This window comes from Pelmatolapia mariae, linkage group LG14 (genome assembly GCF_036321145.2).
Source record: "Pelmatolapia mariae isolate MD_Pm_ZW linkage group LG14, Pm_UMD_F_2, whole genome shotgun sequence".
In the NCBI taxonomy this organism is placed as follows: Eukaryota; Metazoa; Chordata; class Actinopteri; order Cichliformes; family Cichlidae; genus Pelmatolapia; species Pelmatolapia mariae.
In genome coordinates, this window is record NC_086239.1 from 4,752,848 (window position 1) to 4,772,067 (window position 19,220).

Here is a 19,220-nt window from a genome sequence, read left to right on the forward strand (position 1 = left end):
AATAATCATATTAAAAAAGAACTATAAAAATTTCATGAGTTATCAACTATATTCAGCAAATGTGTGATACATGACACATATCCCATAATTTGTAAATGCTCCACATCTTGAAATAAATCAAGACTCAAATAAATCGAGACTAGTTTACTAGCAGCCCCCCACCCTGAACCCAGGTCTTAGGAGGGCGCTTGAAGGAGAGACCTGGTGGCCGGGCCCAAGTCTCAGGAGGAAACATCAAGAGCAGACCCTGAAGAGTCAAAGACAGAGGTCCTGGCAATCTGAATCTTGGCTAAAGTATAGTTCAAGGACCTCCACAACTCCACTGACACATCTTCAATAGAGGAAGCAGAGTTTAGAACGAGGGGGACAATTGACTTGGGGGTAAGGTTATTGAGGTAGTTGAACAATTCTCTGGTGGCAGGACCTCTAGAGTGGATGAGATTCACCCCAAGTTTCTCGAAGCCACGGTTGTCTTGGCTGACACACCTCTGCAGCAGCACCCCTGGATAGGCATTCAATCCAATCTTTAAGATGGGGATGGGGGGGTGTGTTCCAAATATAGAGGGATAACACTCCTCAGCTTTTGGGAAGACCTATGGCAGGGTACTGGAAACGACAGTTCATCCATTTGTTGAACCTGGGATTCAGGAGGAACAATGAGGTTTTTGTCCTAGTGGTGGAATGCTGGATCAGCTCTTTATCCTCACAAGGATATTCAAGGGGGTGTGGAAGATTGAACGCAACCAGTCTACATGTGTTTTGTGGAGTTGGAGAAAGCATTCAACTGCAACCTTCGGGGTATCCTATGGGGGGTGTTTTGGGAATATGAGGGATAGCCATAGCCAGGTGATAAAAGGCCTCAGAATTTAATCTTTGCTTTTTGCAGATGAGGTAGTTCTGTTGGTTTCATGTGCTCCAGTTTGGACTGGAGCGGTTCACAGCAAAGTTTGCAACAGTAGGAATGATAACTAGCACCTCCAAATTTGAGGCCATGGTCCTATGCCACTAAATGGTAGTGTGTCGACTCCACAGGATGAAATAGGATGCACCTGAGATCAATTTTGAATGTCATGGCAAGGGCTGTGATTAGTTATGCACAAGTTAGATTTCTGTTTTTTATTTTTAATACTTGTGCAAGAATTTCAAGCAAACATTTTTCACGTTGTTATCATGGAGTACTGTGCGTAAAATTCCGAGGTGAAAAATGACTTTAATCCATTTTGGAGAAAGTTTGTTGCACATTTATGTCATGTTACAAGTGCTTTGAATACTTTCTGAATAAACTATGCATGCACTACATTACACCATTAGAAAGAAAAGACACAGCAGAGAAAGCTATCAACTCACTAAACTTTCAATCTGGTTCCAACCAAACACCAAGACACACTTAGATGATGCCCTTATGTGTACTGACTTAGAAATCATCTTATTAAATAATGAAAATCACAGACCTCCACTGCACTATAATCCAGTACATCTTGACCTGAGAACATAAACTATATACAGACCTATTGGTATAAGTTTGCTTAGCCAAGGAGGCTCACAAGTAAGTTTTTTTCTGAGGTACCAGCCAGGTTTCGTACGTGAAAAAAAAAATTGATTCAGTTTAAAATGCTAACCACACAAAGGATGTTTGTACATTTAAGACACAACACCCTAAACAGTGAATGAAAACAAACCCAATGCAATTTCCTATACACTAAGAAATATATTCAACACTCACCCACAAAAACAATACAAAATGCCATTAACCAGTAATTTCATTTCACAAGGAGTCCATAACATCAGTAATAAGGAGTTGCTTGAGTTCACTCACAAAAGTGAAGACAAAAAACCCAGAGTGGATTCCATATCAGATCCTCAGTTCATTCTTTGTTACTAAAAAAAGTCGCAAAATCAAAACTCTACCTCAGCTTCTCCGATCCCCATGAAGCAAAACAAGGAAATGAGCCCAGCACATTCAATCAAAGTATCCTGAAGCTTTCATTTGTTTATTGTATTTCACACCCAAATGAGCTGTCACTGAGACCAACTAGGTTTAAACAGCTGGTCTGACTTACTGCACCAGAGTCAGTCTGGGTCATACTTCTGGCGATTCAGCATTTTATTTCAGTGGAGTGGCCCAAAAGAAGGCTAGCCCTACCGTGGATTTACTGGATATCGTGGATAAATGATGCAGAGTTTCAGCTGGAGGTTAATCTGACTGCTTCCTTTCTGGCATCTTCCATCGCGAGTCCTGGCCCATAAAAAAGGAACATCTGTGTACAGTATAGTATACAGGAATATCTGTGTATGGCCTGGTAGTCCACAAGTCAAACTGGGACATTCCCCCTAGGGTGGTTGAGAATGACCAAGCTAAGATCCTGTGTGACTTAGAGATACAGACAGAAAAACTGGTGATGGCTAACCATCGGGACATAGTAGTGGTGGACAAGCAGAGGAAGACGGCTGTAGCGACAGATGTATCTATACAGACCGATAGCGACATTAGAGGAAAGGAAAACAAGAAGCTCGAGAAATACCAAGGGCTGACAAAAGAGCTCAGAGAGAATTTTGGTCTCATCTGATCATACTATGTTCTCTCAGTATTTCACAAGCTTGTCTAAATGTTGTTCAAGAAAATTCTAAATGCGCTTCAACATTCTTTTTCTACAGCAATGGAGTTCTTGCGTGGTGAGCGTGCATACAGGCCCTAACGGTTGAGTGCATTACTTATTGTGTTCTTTGAGTGAGTAGGTTTGATATCTGTGTAACCAATTGTATCAAATATTTTCCTGTTAGATACTTCCTGCAACATTCTGCATACCCTTCTGTTTGTTGTTTGGTTTGTGGAGGCACTGATTTTTCTGGCTTATACCAAGCCAATATATATTACTCGTAGATGATTTATTTATCGACTGTCTTTCGTAAGACATGGTTCTGATTGCATATTATTACTGTGTGTCGTGGTCATGTGACTTTTCACAGGTGACATAAGATGGCACCGCTCTGTATTTCATTGTACAATGAAGAGTACATGTGCTCAAAACATGATACACTAGATGGAATAAGTAAGGAAATTTGAGGTTGAAAAGAACAAACTTAATTCTTTTCCATGTTCATGTTTTTTTGGCCCTGGAGGATGTGTGTGGCTTTTTTTTCCTGTTGTTGTCTTAGATTTATTTACCTTTAATAAAACCTCTCTGAAAGGATTAATAACAAATGGTATGATTTTACATAGCTCAGATGCAAAAGCTAAGAACTCAATAATTAGATTGCTGGGTGGGTTTAGTTTCACGAGCAGTGTGATGAAAGCTTGATTTATACTTGGTGGGATTCTCTAGGTGGCTTTAAAATCTAAAATTGTTGTAATAAAATAAATAATAAGATAAAAGTTGGCCAGAAATGTCTATAGAACTCAACAGGAAGCCATCAGGTACAGGTGCTTCATCCTTCTATCTCGTGATGTATGTCAGAAGATCAACTAGGTTGAAATACCAAAAAATAAAACACTTAGAGTGTGCCTATTAAACAAAATCAAATGCAACCGTTATTGAACTTAAATTGGCTACTAGCACTATAGGTTCTATAACTTTCTGTAGTCCCGAATGGATGTCTACATGTTGAAAACAACAAGCACGATAAGTCCGGTTTTACGATAAAATCTAAATTTGGTATGACTACCTTTGTACTTCAATACAGCAAGAACAGCCTGAACTCTCTTGTTATTTATTTCTTTATTTAGTCTTTAGGAATAGTTCCACAGGCTTTTTGAAGAATGTTACAAAGCTCTTCTTTGAGGTTTGGGCTTTGGCGAGGCCAAACACCGATAGTTTTCCACTGTGCAATAATAGAGAGGCAAAAATAACTAATGGACCTAAATATAGCCTAGAGACATACTGAACAAGAATCCCCCAAAAAAATTTTTTTATTGTTGGCACGTTTATTGCCTGAAGCCCCAAGTCAAGGGATTATTAAGGATAATAATACAGGGTGCATTAAAAAGAATCATGTGGTTACAAAGGCTTTATATTTTAAAGTAATGGCCATAGAAGCTTTTGGTAAATTTTAAAATACATGGCTGAATATATAGTTTTACATAGACGTACAATGTTCACAAGTGCTCAATGTGTCCCTCTCTGGACCCATGCTATATGTTTAAAGTATTTGTTGAGTCAAATTCAAGTCAGAGAAGAGCCAAGGGCTCAGAGATGAGCTTGAGAAGATGTGGAGGGTGAAGTTAACAGTGGTCACATTAGTAATCGGAGCCCTAGGTGTCCGTCCCTGGTACTGCATTTACATCATCTACTAGATCTTCCAAGTGTACTTGACGTAGTCTTGGTAACCGGCTACAGAGGATCCAGGTTTCAAGCTTCGCCATGATCTTATCTTTTAGGTCAGTTCTTCAATCGCCCCCTACAGCTGTAGCATGAGTGTTGTACCTTGTGAATCTCTAGCCATGAGAGCAATCCTTTCTTCCGAATGTTGGAAAACAGAGCTACTAGTTGTTTCGTCGTTAATGTGGATGCTGGGTATCGAAGACTCCATAAGGTCCTCATCCTATTCATGTAACCCCTTCCGCAGGGGTTACTTGCATAGTAGCATTCAAATAGCGCTCTATTTTCGTCACTTGCCCACCGATGCCATCTGGTTCCAGTAGCCCAACTTCTAATCAGCATGCCCTGGTTCCTCGACACCTGATGCGGACCTTGTTAATCCAGGCGACTTCCGAGCCGGTATGGCTTCATATATATCTCTGTCACTCATGTCTGCGGTAGGCTTGGTTAGCATGAGGGGTCTAGCCGTGTGTGTGTGTGTGTGTGTGTGTGTGTGTGTGTGTGTGTGTGTGTGTGTGTGTGTGTGTATAGACACATTTTGCAATGACGCTTAAAACTGATCTCAGGTGCATCGTTTTCATTGATCATCTGTCAGATGCAATCAGATCAGATCATCTGCAACTTGATTGCAATCCACCTGGCATAAAGGTATAAATTCAGTCAACTGGACTTGGATTTAGAAAGACACACGCCTGTGTATATAAAGTTCCCATTGATGACAGTGTATGTCAGAGCACTAGCCAATCCATGATGTCAATCCATCCAATCCATGTCAAGCCTTCCAATCCATGATTATTCTGTTATGCAATATTATTTTTAATATGTCTACAAGAATTTCAAGGAATTTTTTTCACTTTGTCACAGGGTATTGTGTGTAAAATTTTTGGAGAAAGTGCTGTGAATACTTGCACCGTATATATTGCTTAATTTTTTTATTAGACCTTCAAACAGTTCAGAAATCTGTCAAAGACACGTTTGAAACTAATAATTATCTAATTCACTGAACTAAATTCACACTTTTTTAAAAAAGCGTTAGAAATTCATTCAACTCATTAAAAGATTTGATATATTTTTTCAACCTCAAACCCTCTATGCCACTGGTTTATTTCCTTTCATTTTATATATTTACACAACAAATGACAGACTTAGGTGAATGTGCTACCTGGTCGAAATGCGGCTAAAAACGGCGCTGAAGTTGTTGGAGCTCAGAGAGAAGAGAACAGCCGAAGCTGAGGCTCGTAGCTCAGCAGCATGCTGGTGCTGGTGCCCCTCACGATACGTGTGAATGAAATGGCAGATCTCTGGCAGCAGCTGTTTGACCAGCATGGTTTCATCCAGACGCAAGCAGTCCTTGGATTGCTGAGAAGGGAAAACAAAGAGGAAGGCAATCAACAAAAGGGCTACATGATGTTTCAATGATGTGAAATGGCATTTTGATTGGGAAGCTATTTGAAATTACAAACATAGCCCTAGCACAAACTACTGAGAAGTACCAGGCTTCAGTCATTTTTGTGAAAGCCAAAGGTAAACCAATCCCAGGGTCATGGGGAGCAAGATTCATGAAAGAGAAGTGTACTTAGGGGTTTGTGTCTGCATGAGGAGAAACTGCAACAGAGACACTGAATAATTTCTGAGTTACACTATATAATAGTAGTAGAAATAGTAGTGATAGTGAAGCCTAAATTTGACGGACAACAACTTGCCACTATACCCCAGATATTCAATGTGTCTGTTACAGTTTCTACTCACACAAAGTCAAATCAAATCTTTGATCTTCTTGCACTATATACTATTACAACCATTTGCCCCCTTCCTGATTTCTTAGTTTGTCATATATTTCTCACATGTTTCAGGTCATCAAACAAAGTCTAATACTAGATAAAGATAAGCCAAGTAAATACAAAAAGCTCCTAAATGATTTAATTTATTAAGGCAAAAAAGTGCCCCAAACCTACATGGCCCTCGAATGTTGGCACTCTTAGCACCAAGAACTGCTAAAGAAATTGGTTGAAAAGTTTGACCCAATGTCTTGGTGTCATTGTGCTTCAGAGGGGTTTGCAGTTAACAACCTATGGTCTAGATTTAACACATAAGCACAAATCCCCTGTTAGATGGTAAGAAATTGATTTTCCTGTACTGACAAAGTTTGTAACTAGACTTATTACTCGATTTTCTCCTTTGTTCTACAGCCAAATATTGCTGCAAGAGTCTAACAAGTGAATAGAGTGTTCCAGTGATACAAAGTTATCCAGTGAACATGTTGACTTAAACAAACTAAACACATATTGCGTTGGGGTGTAGTGGTTACAATATATTTAAATATATTAAAAGAACAACATTCGTCTCCGAGATGAAGCCTAGTAGAGTAGAAGAAGTTATAAAATGATATGGAATGGAAGTGAATGTACTTCAAATTTTTACTGAAGCACAGTATATATCAACCGAGTTAACTTCTACCAATTCCACCGGTAATTTTAATAAAATATATTTAATGTGTTAAAATGAATATACTTAATGTAAGCTCTATTATATCTATATTATACAGTCAAAGTGAAATAAAGCAAGTCTCATGAACTACATTATCTACATTTTGCTGAACAAAGCTGCTAGTGTCACAGCTGCTATGCAACAGGAGTGGCACTTCATAGGTTAGGCTGTCTCATTTAATTGGCCCTCAAGATCACAAGCGCTACACTGTATTATAGTGCCATCTACTGACAAATTACGGAAAGAAAAATTCACTGTCAAGTCAATGTTGCCTTAGTTAGATATGGTCTTCAATAAGATGAGGTCACTTAGACATAACTAAGTTTGCTCAAGTGAATTTTTTTCCCGACAGAACAAAACCATATTGTGAGAGGGTAAAGCTCACCCCAGCCAGGCACTTCTTCAGGGTATCTAGAATGATGAGCTGAGAGAGGTAGAGGTTCTTCTCAGATGCTTCTCCAAATATCCGCTGTGAAGACAGGCACAGTCATAACATCACTGAATTAGATCTTAAATCTTAGGGTGTTTTCACACCTATGCTTTTTAGTCTGCTTAAATCAAATTTTCATTCTTTTTTCTGCTGTTGTGAACTTAATTTTTTCAGATATTTTTATTCTTGAGGAATAGTATGTTATTCTATTTTATCTTATCATATTCTTTTGTGTTTTTCTTAAGTTTTACTGCTCTTAAACTTGTACTTTCTACCATGACCAAAAGATTTTCCATGTGTGGGACTAATAAAGGTTTATCTTATCTTATGTGACAGATTACCATAGAGCAGAGTACATGAACTGTAGTAACTAGCCTTAGACTCAATCAAGGGTTAATCTGAGAAGCAACAAGGTGCATTGCTTTACTGATAATTACTTGGACAACTACCTTTGTCAGCACCTTCCTGTATTTGCACTGTTGCCCCTGCCCCTAACACATCTGGCCAATAAGAAGACTGGATGTTACCATGTGGTTAGTCGTGACGTATTTCAGTTCGCTTGCACTTTTCTATGTGCAAAAACAAAACAAACAACAAAGTAAGCTACAAACTTACAAACTCAACTTATTTGGATTTCACAGCACTTGTTATACATGTTCAAACTTTGGACCATATATTTTTATGTTTTATTAATATTATTTCAAAAATTTAAAGATTTCCTCATAAACCAGCCTCAATTAGTCCGGACTGAGGACCGCTCCTCAGTGGAGAGCGTGATCTCCTACTGCCTGGGTGTTTGGTACACTGGGGCCACTACTGAGAACAGGATGGCTGTGCAGAGGGTAATTAACATCGCCCGAAAAATCATTGGCTGCCCTCTGCCACCTCTGGAGAACATTACCAGATCCTCCTGTCTCAGGAAAACCAGGGCCATCACAGGTGACCCCTTGCCCACCACCCGCATGACCCGCTGCCATACCACACCTCCAGACTCACAAACAACTTCTCCCCCTGTAAACAAACGTTATCCCCCCACACCCCACTCACTCACCTCACGAATCTGGGCCAAGGTCTAAGGCTACGTTCACACTGCAGGTCTTAATGCTCAATTCCGATTTTTTGATCAAATCCGATTTTTTTGTCTGCTTGTTCACACTACAAATAAAATGTGACAGCAAACGCGCTCTAGTGTGAACGCTCAAAGCGGCCCGCATGCACAAAAGAAGACGTCATACACAACACGCTCTGTTTAGACCCAGACCAAACAGTATTGTTTGACTGATTGCCCTTAATATAAAGACTTGTTTCGGACTTTACGTTTCCCAATTTTGCTTTAAGTTATAAAGTTATTTTGTTATTTACAAATGGCCTAATAATTATCCTTATTGCTGTTTTAGAGAGGAGCGGTGCAGATTATACAGTACAAATAAAATGTTCCCGTTTCTCCAACATTGTCTTCCCAACAGTTTCACTAACATCTACACTGGATGGCCAGGAAGCGTTCACGATGTCTTCTCGGGCGCTTCTCCGGCACTGGTAATTGGCGTCTGTCTTGTGTCAGTGACGTAAAAGACGGATTTAATGCGACATGACCGTTCAAACAGCAGTCGCTTTCTAAAACATCAGATATGTATCGGATTCAGTACCACATACGAAAGTGGCCCAGGTCGGATTTGAAAATATCGGATTTGTGCTGTTCACACTGTCATACCATGATCGGATATGGGTCGCATAGGGTCAAAAAAGTCGGATTTGATGCGTTTTCACCTGCAGTGTGAACGTAGCCTAAGTAACCCTTGTCTATGCACTACTTCCAATGTTTGCCTTTCTTATATTTTTGTACACTGTGTGCACAATTATTAGGCAAGTTGTATTTTTGAGGATTAATTTACTTTCTTTACCGAACAACTACAGTGCTCTCGGTCAATCCAAATTGTGAACCTAAACCTGAATGTTTAAGAAAGTAAAAGTAAGGTTTTGTCTTTCTTGAGAGAATATACATACACACACACACACACACACACAGACACATATACATATACACATAGTTTTATTTATTTATATATATATAAATAAATAAAACTAACACCCAGCACGTCCCTCCGGTGGTTTATCCTTCAAGCTCGGGTCCTCTACCAGAGGCCTGGGAGCTTGAGGGTCCTGCGCAGTATCTTAGCTGTTCCCAGGACTGCGCTCTTCTGGACAGAGATCTCTGATGTTGTTCCCGGGATCTGCTGGAGCCACTCGCCTAGCTTGGGAGTCACCACACCTAGTGCTCCAATTACCACGGGGACCACCGTTACCTTCACCCTCCACATCCTCTCGAGCTCTTCTCTGAGCCCTTGGTATTTCTAGAGCTTCTCGTGTTCCTTCTTTCTGATGTTGCTGTCATTCGGAACCGCTACATCGATCAGTACGGCCGTCTTCTTCTGTTTGTCTACCACCACTATGTCCGGTTGGTTAGCCACCACCATTTTGTCCGTCTGTATCTGGAAGTCCCACAGGATGCAATGTTGCCTTCTGGTAGTTAGGATCTTAGCTCGGTCATTCTCCACCACCCTTGGGGGCGTCTCCCATTTTGACCTCGGAACTTCCAGGCCATATTCGGCACAGATGTTTCTGTATACTATGCCAGCCACTTGGTTATGGCATTCCATGTATGCCCTGCCTGCTAGCATCTTGCACCCTGCTGTTATGTGCTGGATTGCCTCAGGGGCATCTTTACACAGCCTGCACCTGGGGTCTTGCCTGGTGTGATAGACCCCAGCCTCTATGGATCTTGTACTCAGAGCTTGTTCTTGTGCTGCCATGATTAGTGCCTCTGTGCTGTCTTTCAGTCCAGCTTTGTCCAGCCACTGGTAGGATTTCTGGATATCAGCCACCTCCTCTATCTGCCGGTGGTACATACCGTGCAGGGGCCTGTCCTTCCATGATGGTTCCTCGTCTCCCTCTTCTTTCTTGGGTTTCTGCTGTATATCCTGGTAGTCAGCTTCTTCAGCCAGTAGGCGTGAACCATGTCGGGGCCTGGTGCTGTCCAACTCTTCATATTAGAGACCCTTGCACACTTTTTGGAGATCTTTTGTTTTTTTTCGCCACATTATTTCACTGATGACTGATCATCTCACTGATGATGTGGGAAAAAATAATTCCCCATATGAAGTAAGTAAAACGACTTACTTCATATCAGAAGTGAGGAAAAGCGAATCCCAAATGTAATTGAAGGATATTGTAACATGGAGATTTCCTGCGGACATGCTGATGGATATTAGAATTTCCAATCGTCATCAGTAGGAAACAGTTTTTGGTGATATACGCATGTAGTAACCTGTGATGTTGTACACTGTTTGGCTTTGCTTGGGAAAATAGAGAATATTTTATTGCATAAAATAGCGCTGATTGCATGTTGCAAACATCTGCTTGGCCAGCTGATTGCAGAGCTCGGTAAAATCGGATTGGTGGGGAAAAGCAGGAAAGTTGGACTCCGGCTTGTCTGGTGACTCAGGCTCTACTCTACACAATCCTCATTTATAAAGTGCTTTACAAACTCGAATATTACAGCTAACAGCTGGGTTTTCCTTTTTGAGTGCAGCTAGCTGAACAACAGACAGCCCCTTACTGCTAAAGACACAGAGAGTGAAAGTGGACAGTAAGCACATTTCTTAAGTCCAGCTTCACAGAGTGTTACATCTATGTTGGTTCTTGAGAGCAGGGCTCAATGGTGTAAATTAGCCTTTACATTTGTAGCGTTTTATGCCCCATTTAAGTGTTGAACTGACCTCCAACCTGCCCCGATACAAGTCTGATCAAGCAGCCTTGCAGTTTACCACAACAAGCCTGATCAACACATGTCACATCCTGCAACATACATCAACAATCAAAAAGATTTGTTCAAAGTGTGTAACTATGTAACTATTATGACTAGGAGAGTAGAAAAATGCACTTACCATATTATTGACATTTTTGAGAATGGTGGTAAGACCACTGATGACAAGGGAGAACTTGTACTTGGAGATATTAATCAAACATTCCTTGTTGTGCTCTGTGCTGACTTTGGTGTGGGTGTTCTGGTGTCCAACTTTAATGGGAAGCTGAGAAAAAGAACAAAAAACCCCCCATAAAATTAGAGGTGAGACATTCAGTAAATAAAATATTTCTGTCATGGCCTGACTAAAAATTTAGAGAACACCGTTCACCTAGAACAGCGGTCCCCAACCCCCGGGCCACGGACCGGTACCGGTCCGTGAGTCATTTGGTACCGGGCCGCGAGAGTTGAGACTCGGGTGTGAAATGTATGGTTTTCAGGGTTTTTATCGGTTTTTAGCGTTATTTTGTTATCGTTTTTTTCGTTAACTCGGTTTTCCTGGGTCTTTTCACGTGTGTTATGAATAAATCTTCTTTTTTCGGTACCGGTACTAGTTTCATTTTGTTGTATTTATCTGCGACTCCTTAAAGGCCAGTCCGTGAAAATATTGTCGGGTACAAACCGGTCCGTGGCGCAAAAAAGGTTGGGGACCGCTGACCTAGAACATTTTGGCAGGCTTAGCCTTTAAAGCTACACACTGTATGTTGTTTATCCATCCTGCATGATGTGCTATATACTCTTCTAATTTTAATCGCTTTCCTCTGGGCTGCATTCATTTAAAGATCCTCTTGTTAAAATTATGTCTCTTTTTAAACTGCCCCTAAGCTATTGTGTGAAAACAATGGACAACTGCTATAGTTGTGGACTACAGCTTCTACTTCTTGTTTTTCCTATCTTGGGTGCAGGTTATGGTTTACAGAACTATTATGTATGCTTATAAATATAAAATGTATCACCTTTTTGTTCATTGTTATTATTATCAAGACCAACATTAACAAAAATAAACTATTGTCAGATATCCAAGATTGACCCAAGATTGCATTTCTGCCAAACTCCTCTTTTGCTCCGACCATAGTCTTTTTAGTTGCATCCAGTAATGAACTGTTCAAACATGATTATTGTAATAAGGGCATCATGGATATTCACTTTTACAATTTTTTTTAATATTCATGCATTTATTTTCTTATTTATAGGAAATAAAACAACAAATACAATCAAAATAATAAATATTTTTTAAAAGACTTTGTATATCGCCTTGGTACAGATTTCTATCAAACTTTCAAATGTAAATGAAGGAGAACATAAACACAACTGACACTTGATTGTGATCTGTTTATGCGCCAAGGGAAAGAAACAGCAGATGAAGTACAGCACTGGCTCAGTGAAGTTCATATATGGATCAGGTGTGCGACCACCAGTTTGATGAGGTAGTGAACACAGGCGTTCAGCTGTCTCGCTACACTGTGTGCATCTAGAAAAAAACTGTCTGAGAAAAATGTTTATAGCCAAGAAATTGGTGATGAGGGTCAGTTACCTTAATTGGGCTGCTTAAATCTGATATTTTCGATACTGGCATCATGCCTTGTCAAGTGTTACCTGCCTTTGTGGAAAGATGTATGCAACATAAAATGTTAAAAAAACAAGGAAGTCTTTTGAGCCTCAGGCTGTGTATGCTGAGGTGCCCTCTAGCTGAAGATTTTATTAACATTTTACGTTTTCATTTTAAGTCTTATACCTTGCTGTAATGTACCATTGCGCAGCAGCTCAAAGATCAACACATACGCCGCTACCAGCTAAGAAAGCATCAACCTAACCCCATGTAGCTGTAACTATTCCAACCACATGATTAGTGCAGTGCAGCACTATTCTCATCATCACTGGCCCTTTGTGCTGTTTAAAAAAAAAAAGAAACTAAAAATGGAATCAGAATTGTAAACACTTAATTTTTATTTCAGTTTCAACCATTGAGTTAAAAAACAACAACAACAAAAAACAATCTGCAGCTATTGTTGCATGTTGTCTGTAAAAGTCCTTAAATTCTGTTAAGAATTTCAAATGCTAAGGCTTTTTTAAATTTAAAATGTCAGTGTGTGCAGTGACAAAGTATTTTAGCTAAAATATTATGCATGTCCTAATGAGACATTTATTCATGTTGAATATTAGGCTGTTTTTATTCTTCGTCATAATTCACATTTCCTTCAGTGCTGGTGTAGGTCTCCCTGACCAGATTTTGTCTAGTCTTTTCATAAGCTTTTGAGAGTCATTTAATACCATGTAAACTCGCCGGGAACTGTACAGGCTATAGGTCACACTGAAGGTGGGAAAACTTTTGAAATTGTTTACTGTGGTCTAACATCACAAAACCCTGGGTTAACATGGGTGTGCACACTTTTTACATCCACCATATATATAGCCAATCTATATCTTGGGCAGTTTCTCCCATTCTTCTAAATTCTTTCTGGATACAAAGTACATAGGCAATTCAGAAAATGTCACTGCCAAGAGAACAGCAACATACAAGTTATGATTGTTGCTGCAATAGTATTAGTACTACTACTCCTTTCAGCTGTTTCCTTTAGGGGTCGCCACAGCAGATCATCTGCCTTCATCTCATCCTACCCCTAGCATCCTCAATTATCCTTGTCAGCCAATCACAAAATTATATGGCAACTAGGGCTGTTCGATATAACGATATATATCGGATGACGACATAAAAACATCTATCATTTCATTTTACGCTATCGTTTGTTTCGTGGTGTCGCAAAATAAACTGTTTACGGCAATATTTTTTCATCGTTTTGATGGTCACTGTAGTGGCTAAATTAATTTCTTAAAGTTCTCTCTTTCTCTTATATGTAATATAACCACACTACGGACGGACAAGCGCCTGTTTTTATGCGTTGTCGTTAGCAACAACTACGGTAAAACCATCGCGTGTCCGCTTGTTTATTTTCCACATAAACCTTTCACAATAAAGCTCAAGATCATGTTGAGACTTTTCAAAATAAACTGAACGACGTGAAAGAGTATGCAGAGTGTTTACGGATGAGAAGCAAAAAAGAGCCGCCAGGTGCTAAAAAATAAACCTTAGACTCAAACGTTAGAACAGGCTTTTCCCCGCAGCACGCTGTGTAATAAATACTCACAAAGAAAACGGCGGCTGTTACAACTTATGTCTAAAAATGTATCGTTTCATCCATCGGTTAAAACTCCAGGTACACGACGCCCAGCTGGAAACACTTCACGTAAGTCGAGCTGCCCGAGATTCACAGAATTTACAGAAAATGTTACATTTTTCTGATTTATATCGTTATCGGGACGATAGATGTCTTATATCGAGATATGAGATTTTGGTCATATTGCACATCCCTAATGGCAACACAAATAAAAGTGGAAAGTTATGGGAGTGTTGTCAACAGTGAGAACAGCTATATCACCAGCAATCTCATCTGTAAGCCTGTATATCACCATCGCAAACAAAAAGCCTCTCTGAGCTGATCCCTGATGTAATCCCACTCCCACATTGAACACATCTGTCACACCTACCACACACCTCACTATTGGCTTTCTGTCCTCCCTTGTTCTGCACCACACTGACATACTGCTCTGTCACTCCTGACTTCCTGATCTATTACCACAGTACCACACCTGTGGAACTATGCTCTCTCTAGATCCACAAAGATATAGTCTATCGCCTTCTGACCTTCTCTATAGTTCTCCATCATCACTTTAAACCTAAACACCACATCTGTAGTTAGGAATGGGAATTGATAAATTCAATTCCCCATTCCGATTCCATTATAAACATCACTTATCGATTCGATTTCTTATTGATTCTCATTGGCTCCATTTTGAGAGTAACCACCATTGCTAAGCAGCAATAGAAAAAATTACATTGCATGCAAATTGCATTCTTTTCGGTCAAATGTTTGTGCATGTTTGTTAGGGTAGCACCCTTCTTTGTTTTGATCAGTGTTGGAGTTGTTACTCAAAGTAGTAATTATTGCACATATTACACAGAAAACTTTTCTTAAAAGTAATGCAGTACGTTACTTAATTACTAAGATCTTTCTCTTAGTACAATACAAAGCTGACTGCAGAAAGCAAAGACGCAAAGTGATTCCGCATTAGAAACATGAACAGCTAGAAAGGGAGGCTGCAGCCTAACTGTTCATCTGTTTGTTACCTATAGAAGTTAAGGGTCTTGCTGCTGGGATCGGCATTCACTCAGCTTTAGCATTGGGTTCTTGGCTAGCTTAGCATTACTATGTTGTCTGTGCAGATACGTGCAAAGAACTAAAGTTGCAGCATAATGCACTAGTTTCTGTCCTGGATGCAGTTTTCCACCTTACCATTGTGCTCTCGTCCTTTAGTGCAATAAAAATAAATGTCCATATCCACTGCATTGCTATTTTCCTCCTCAATCACCTGATTGTCAAGCAAGCACAAAAACCAATAAGCAGAATCAATAGGCAGGCAGACCAACGATTCCAAGGAATTGGACTACCAGGAAATGGTTTCCTAAAAAGAGTAGGTTCTTAATTCCCTGCAGGGAAAATAATTCTGACAGTATATAGCAGTATACAGCAGGTAAAATAAGTTTTGAACACATTGCTAATTTTCTAAGTAAATATACATATACACGTTTCTAAAGGTGATATTGATATGAAATTCTCACTAGATGTTGATAACAACCCATCCAATCCACACATGTAAAGAAATCAAACTGATAAATTATGTCCAATAATTAGAAATAGGGCTGGGCCATATCATACCGTTCACGGTAATACCGGTATAATGTGAGGCAATGATAAGAAAATGAAATATCGCGATAGAATATGGGTAAAACGCGCATGCGCAGTGCCTTTGTTTTCATTAGCACATGGCAGAAAAAGCATGGCGGTGACGGAGAATGAGAAGGGCGAAAGTGGATCGTTGAATGAAACAGATGAACCAGAATTGGTTTGTAAAAATGCTGCAACTTCAGTGGGTGGAGCTGGTTTGGCTTTCGTCCGTCAGATACACACCAAAGCATATTTTTTGGTAGAGCATGCTAGCGGGCCGTCGTTATTACCAAACCGATTTTATGTGGTACACGGCGCTCAAAAATCTTTCAAAATGTTTTAGTACAACTTTGCTAAGCTACGAAGCCGCACCGCTTGATGGATTGTCAGAGCACTACGGCTATCGTAGTCAGGAGCCTCGCGGAGAAATATGTACTGTGCTTCAACATAATATTACTGCATTGTGTGTGTATAACCTCTTTTTGAGTTTTGTGGATATTATACATGGTTATGCTGAGGATATGTCGGCCAATTTCCACTGGAAATGCCTTTTGGTTAAACTGTCAGCAAGGAATTTGCATTTGCACTGTTAAATTTTTATATAACTTTAATGCACATAAAAAACAGCTGCTTGTTTAAGTGAAAATACATTGATGGGGTTTTCTGCACTAATAAAGTTGTGAAGTTGTAAAGTATTTTGTCTTGTGTCAATTATATCGTCAGTTATATCGTTATCTCTATCAGTTATATCGTTGTCAAATATATATTGTGATAAATATTTTTGGCCATATTCCCCTGCCCTAATTAGAAATGACACAAGGAAAATGTATTGAAAAAATAAACAGGGAAATGGAAAGTCATTAAACCAGCTAAAATCTATTAATAATTAGAAAACGGTCCTGTCACTTAGCGCAAATTATATAATCTAGTTTACTACTGGCCTATATAAAGGTGTCTCATTACCAAGGTGTCACACAAGAAACTTCTCATTATGAGTAAACCAATGAGCTCTCTCAAGACCTTTACAACCTTATTATTGCAAAACATACTGATGGCATTGGTTGCTAAAGAATTTCTAAACTACTAAAGGTTCCAGTGTGCACTGTTAGTGCCATAATCCGGAAGTGGAAAGAACATAACTTCACTATAAACTAGTCAAGACCAACTGCTTCCCCCAAGATTTCATACAGAGGTGTGAAAATAATTATCATAAGATTTGTTTGAGAGCCAAAGATAACTTGTGGAGCACTAAGAGAGAAAAGACATTCCAGATAAAAAAAACAAAAACAAACAAACAAACAAACAAAAAAAACCTGCTGCCATTTACATGGATGATGAAGATGAAATGAGAGTGGACATTTAAGGAAGACAGTGATCCCAAACACACAGGGAAGGAAACTCTCAAATGGTTTCAGAGAAAGAAAATAAAGGTTCTAGAATGGCCCAGCAAATCACCTGACCTGTATCCAATTTAAAATCTATGGAAAGAACTAAAGCTCAGGTTCATAGAAGGGGCCCACGGAACCTTCAGGATTTGAAGACTGGTTTTGTGGAAGAATGGGCCAAAATCACACCAGAGCAATGCATGCGACTAGTTTCTCCAAACATATGGCATCTTGAAGTTGTCGTCACCAACAAAGGCTTTTCTACAAAGTATTAAAGAAATTTCAGTAAGTGTGTTCAATACTTTTTCCTTGTCGTTTCTCATTATTACACTATTTATTCAATTCAATTTTATTTATCTAGCACAACAAAACAATAGTTGCCTCAAGGCAACTTTATATTGTAAGGTAAACACCCTACAATAACGCAAAGAAAACAAAGAACCCCTCAACAATCATATGACTCCCTATGAGGTTTGGCAACAGCAGGAAGGAAAAACTCCCTTTTAACAGGAAGAAACCTGAAGCAGAACCTCAGGGAGGGGCAGCTATCTGTACCAGTTGGAGTGAGGGGGAAGAAGACAACACAAAGACATTTGGGAGACAATTTGGATTTGAAAGACACAAACCCTCTCTACATTCAGGATTAGCCCTAAAGCTTTCTTTTTTGATGAACTATATAGTTAGGGCTTAATCAGGTCACCCTAAATCCTAGGTCTAGGCTGCTAGGGGAGTCCCATAATGGGTTAGGGTTAGGACAAAAAAAATTCCCCTCTTGGTCTTTATCCTTCAAGCTCGATTCCTCTACCAGAGGCCTGGGAGCTTGAGGGCACTGCGCAATATCTTTGCTGTTCCTATGACTGTGCTCTTCTGGACAGAGATCTCCAATGCTGTTCCTGGGATCTACTAGAGCCACTCGCCTACCTTGGGGGTCACTGCACTGAGTGCTCTGATTACCATACGGACCACTGTAACCTTCCACATCTTCTCGAGCTCTTCTCTGAGCCCTTGGTACTTCTCCAGCTTCTCGTGTTCCTTCTTCCTGATGGTGCTGTCATCCAGTATCGCTACGTCTACCACTATGGCCATCTTCTTCTGTTTGTCTACCACCACTATGTCCGGTTGGTTAGCCACCACCATTTTGTCCATCTATGTCTGGAAGTCCCATAGGATCTTAACTCAGTCATTCTCAACCACCCTAGTGGGCATCTCCCATTTTGATTATATTTGTTCGCAGATGTTGGCAGCTATCAGCAAATAGTTATCAGCTATTTTGAAACAAAAAAAAAGACACTTCTTATCCATAACAAGAACTCCATAACAGCAAATGAACTGTACAACAGAAAATGCAAATGCTATTTATGGTTTCCTCACAACAGTGATAAGAAAAATAAACTGTGCCAATATGGCATGTTTGTTAATACAGGGATACACATGTTAATGTGATCTCTGGTCTCCCACTCAGAAACACAGGTCTCCGAGTGTCCAGCATTCAGACGGCTACCTGAGGACACTCTTCGTGTGAGAGAAAATCTGCTCACACAGATATGTAGAGCCAAATACTGTCAATAATGCCTCTGCAATGTTCTGAGGACAGTTAAACTAGTCAGGTAGTGATATCCAGCAGGTGAAAATGCAAGCTCCATGTGACACTAATGTGTCTATGCGAGCTAATGTGCGATGTGCACCGCTGGCCCGGCCATTTATTTTTAATGCACCTTCTCCGATTAATTCACTGCCTGTTGTGCCATTAGTTAACCCTTCACAGCTGGCACGCGTGCCCAGGGTTGCCGACCCCTGCTGTATACTATGCCAGCCACTTCGTTATGGCATTCCATGTATGCCCTGCCTGCTAGCATCTTGCACCCTGCTGTTATGTGTTGGATTGTCTCAGGGGCATCTTTACACATCCTGCCCCTAGAATATTGCCTGGTGTGACAGACCCCAGCCTCTATGCAT

At 40.0% G+C, this 19,220-nt stretch overlaps 1 protein-coding gene across 3 annotated transcripts in view; it reads right to left on the reverse strand.

Annotated features, from left to right (window-relative positions):
* nf1a (neurofibromin 1a) overlaps positions 1–19,220 on the reverse strand; it is a 127,124-nt gene that overhangs the window by 103,663 nt on the left and 4,241 nt on the right. For all 3 annotated transcript variants that reach the window (XM_063494311.1, XM_063494312.1, XM_063494310.1), the window contains exons 2-4: positions 11,178–11,321; positions 7,189–7,272; positions 5,479–5,675 (exon numbers count right to left, since the gene is read on the reverse strand). In XM_063494311.1, coding sequence (XP_063350381.1) covers positions 5,479–5,675; positions 7,189–7,272; positions 11,178–11,321 — 425 coding nt within the window. The remainder of the gene's footprint in view (positions 1–5,478; positions 5,676–7,188; positions 7,273–11,177; positions 11,322–19,220) is intronic.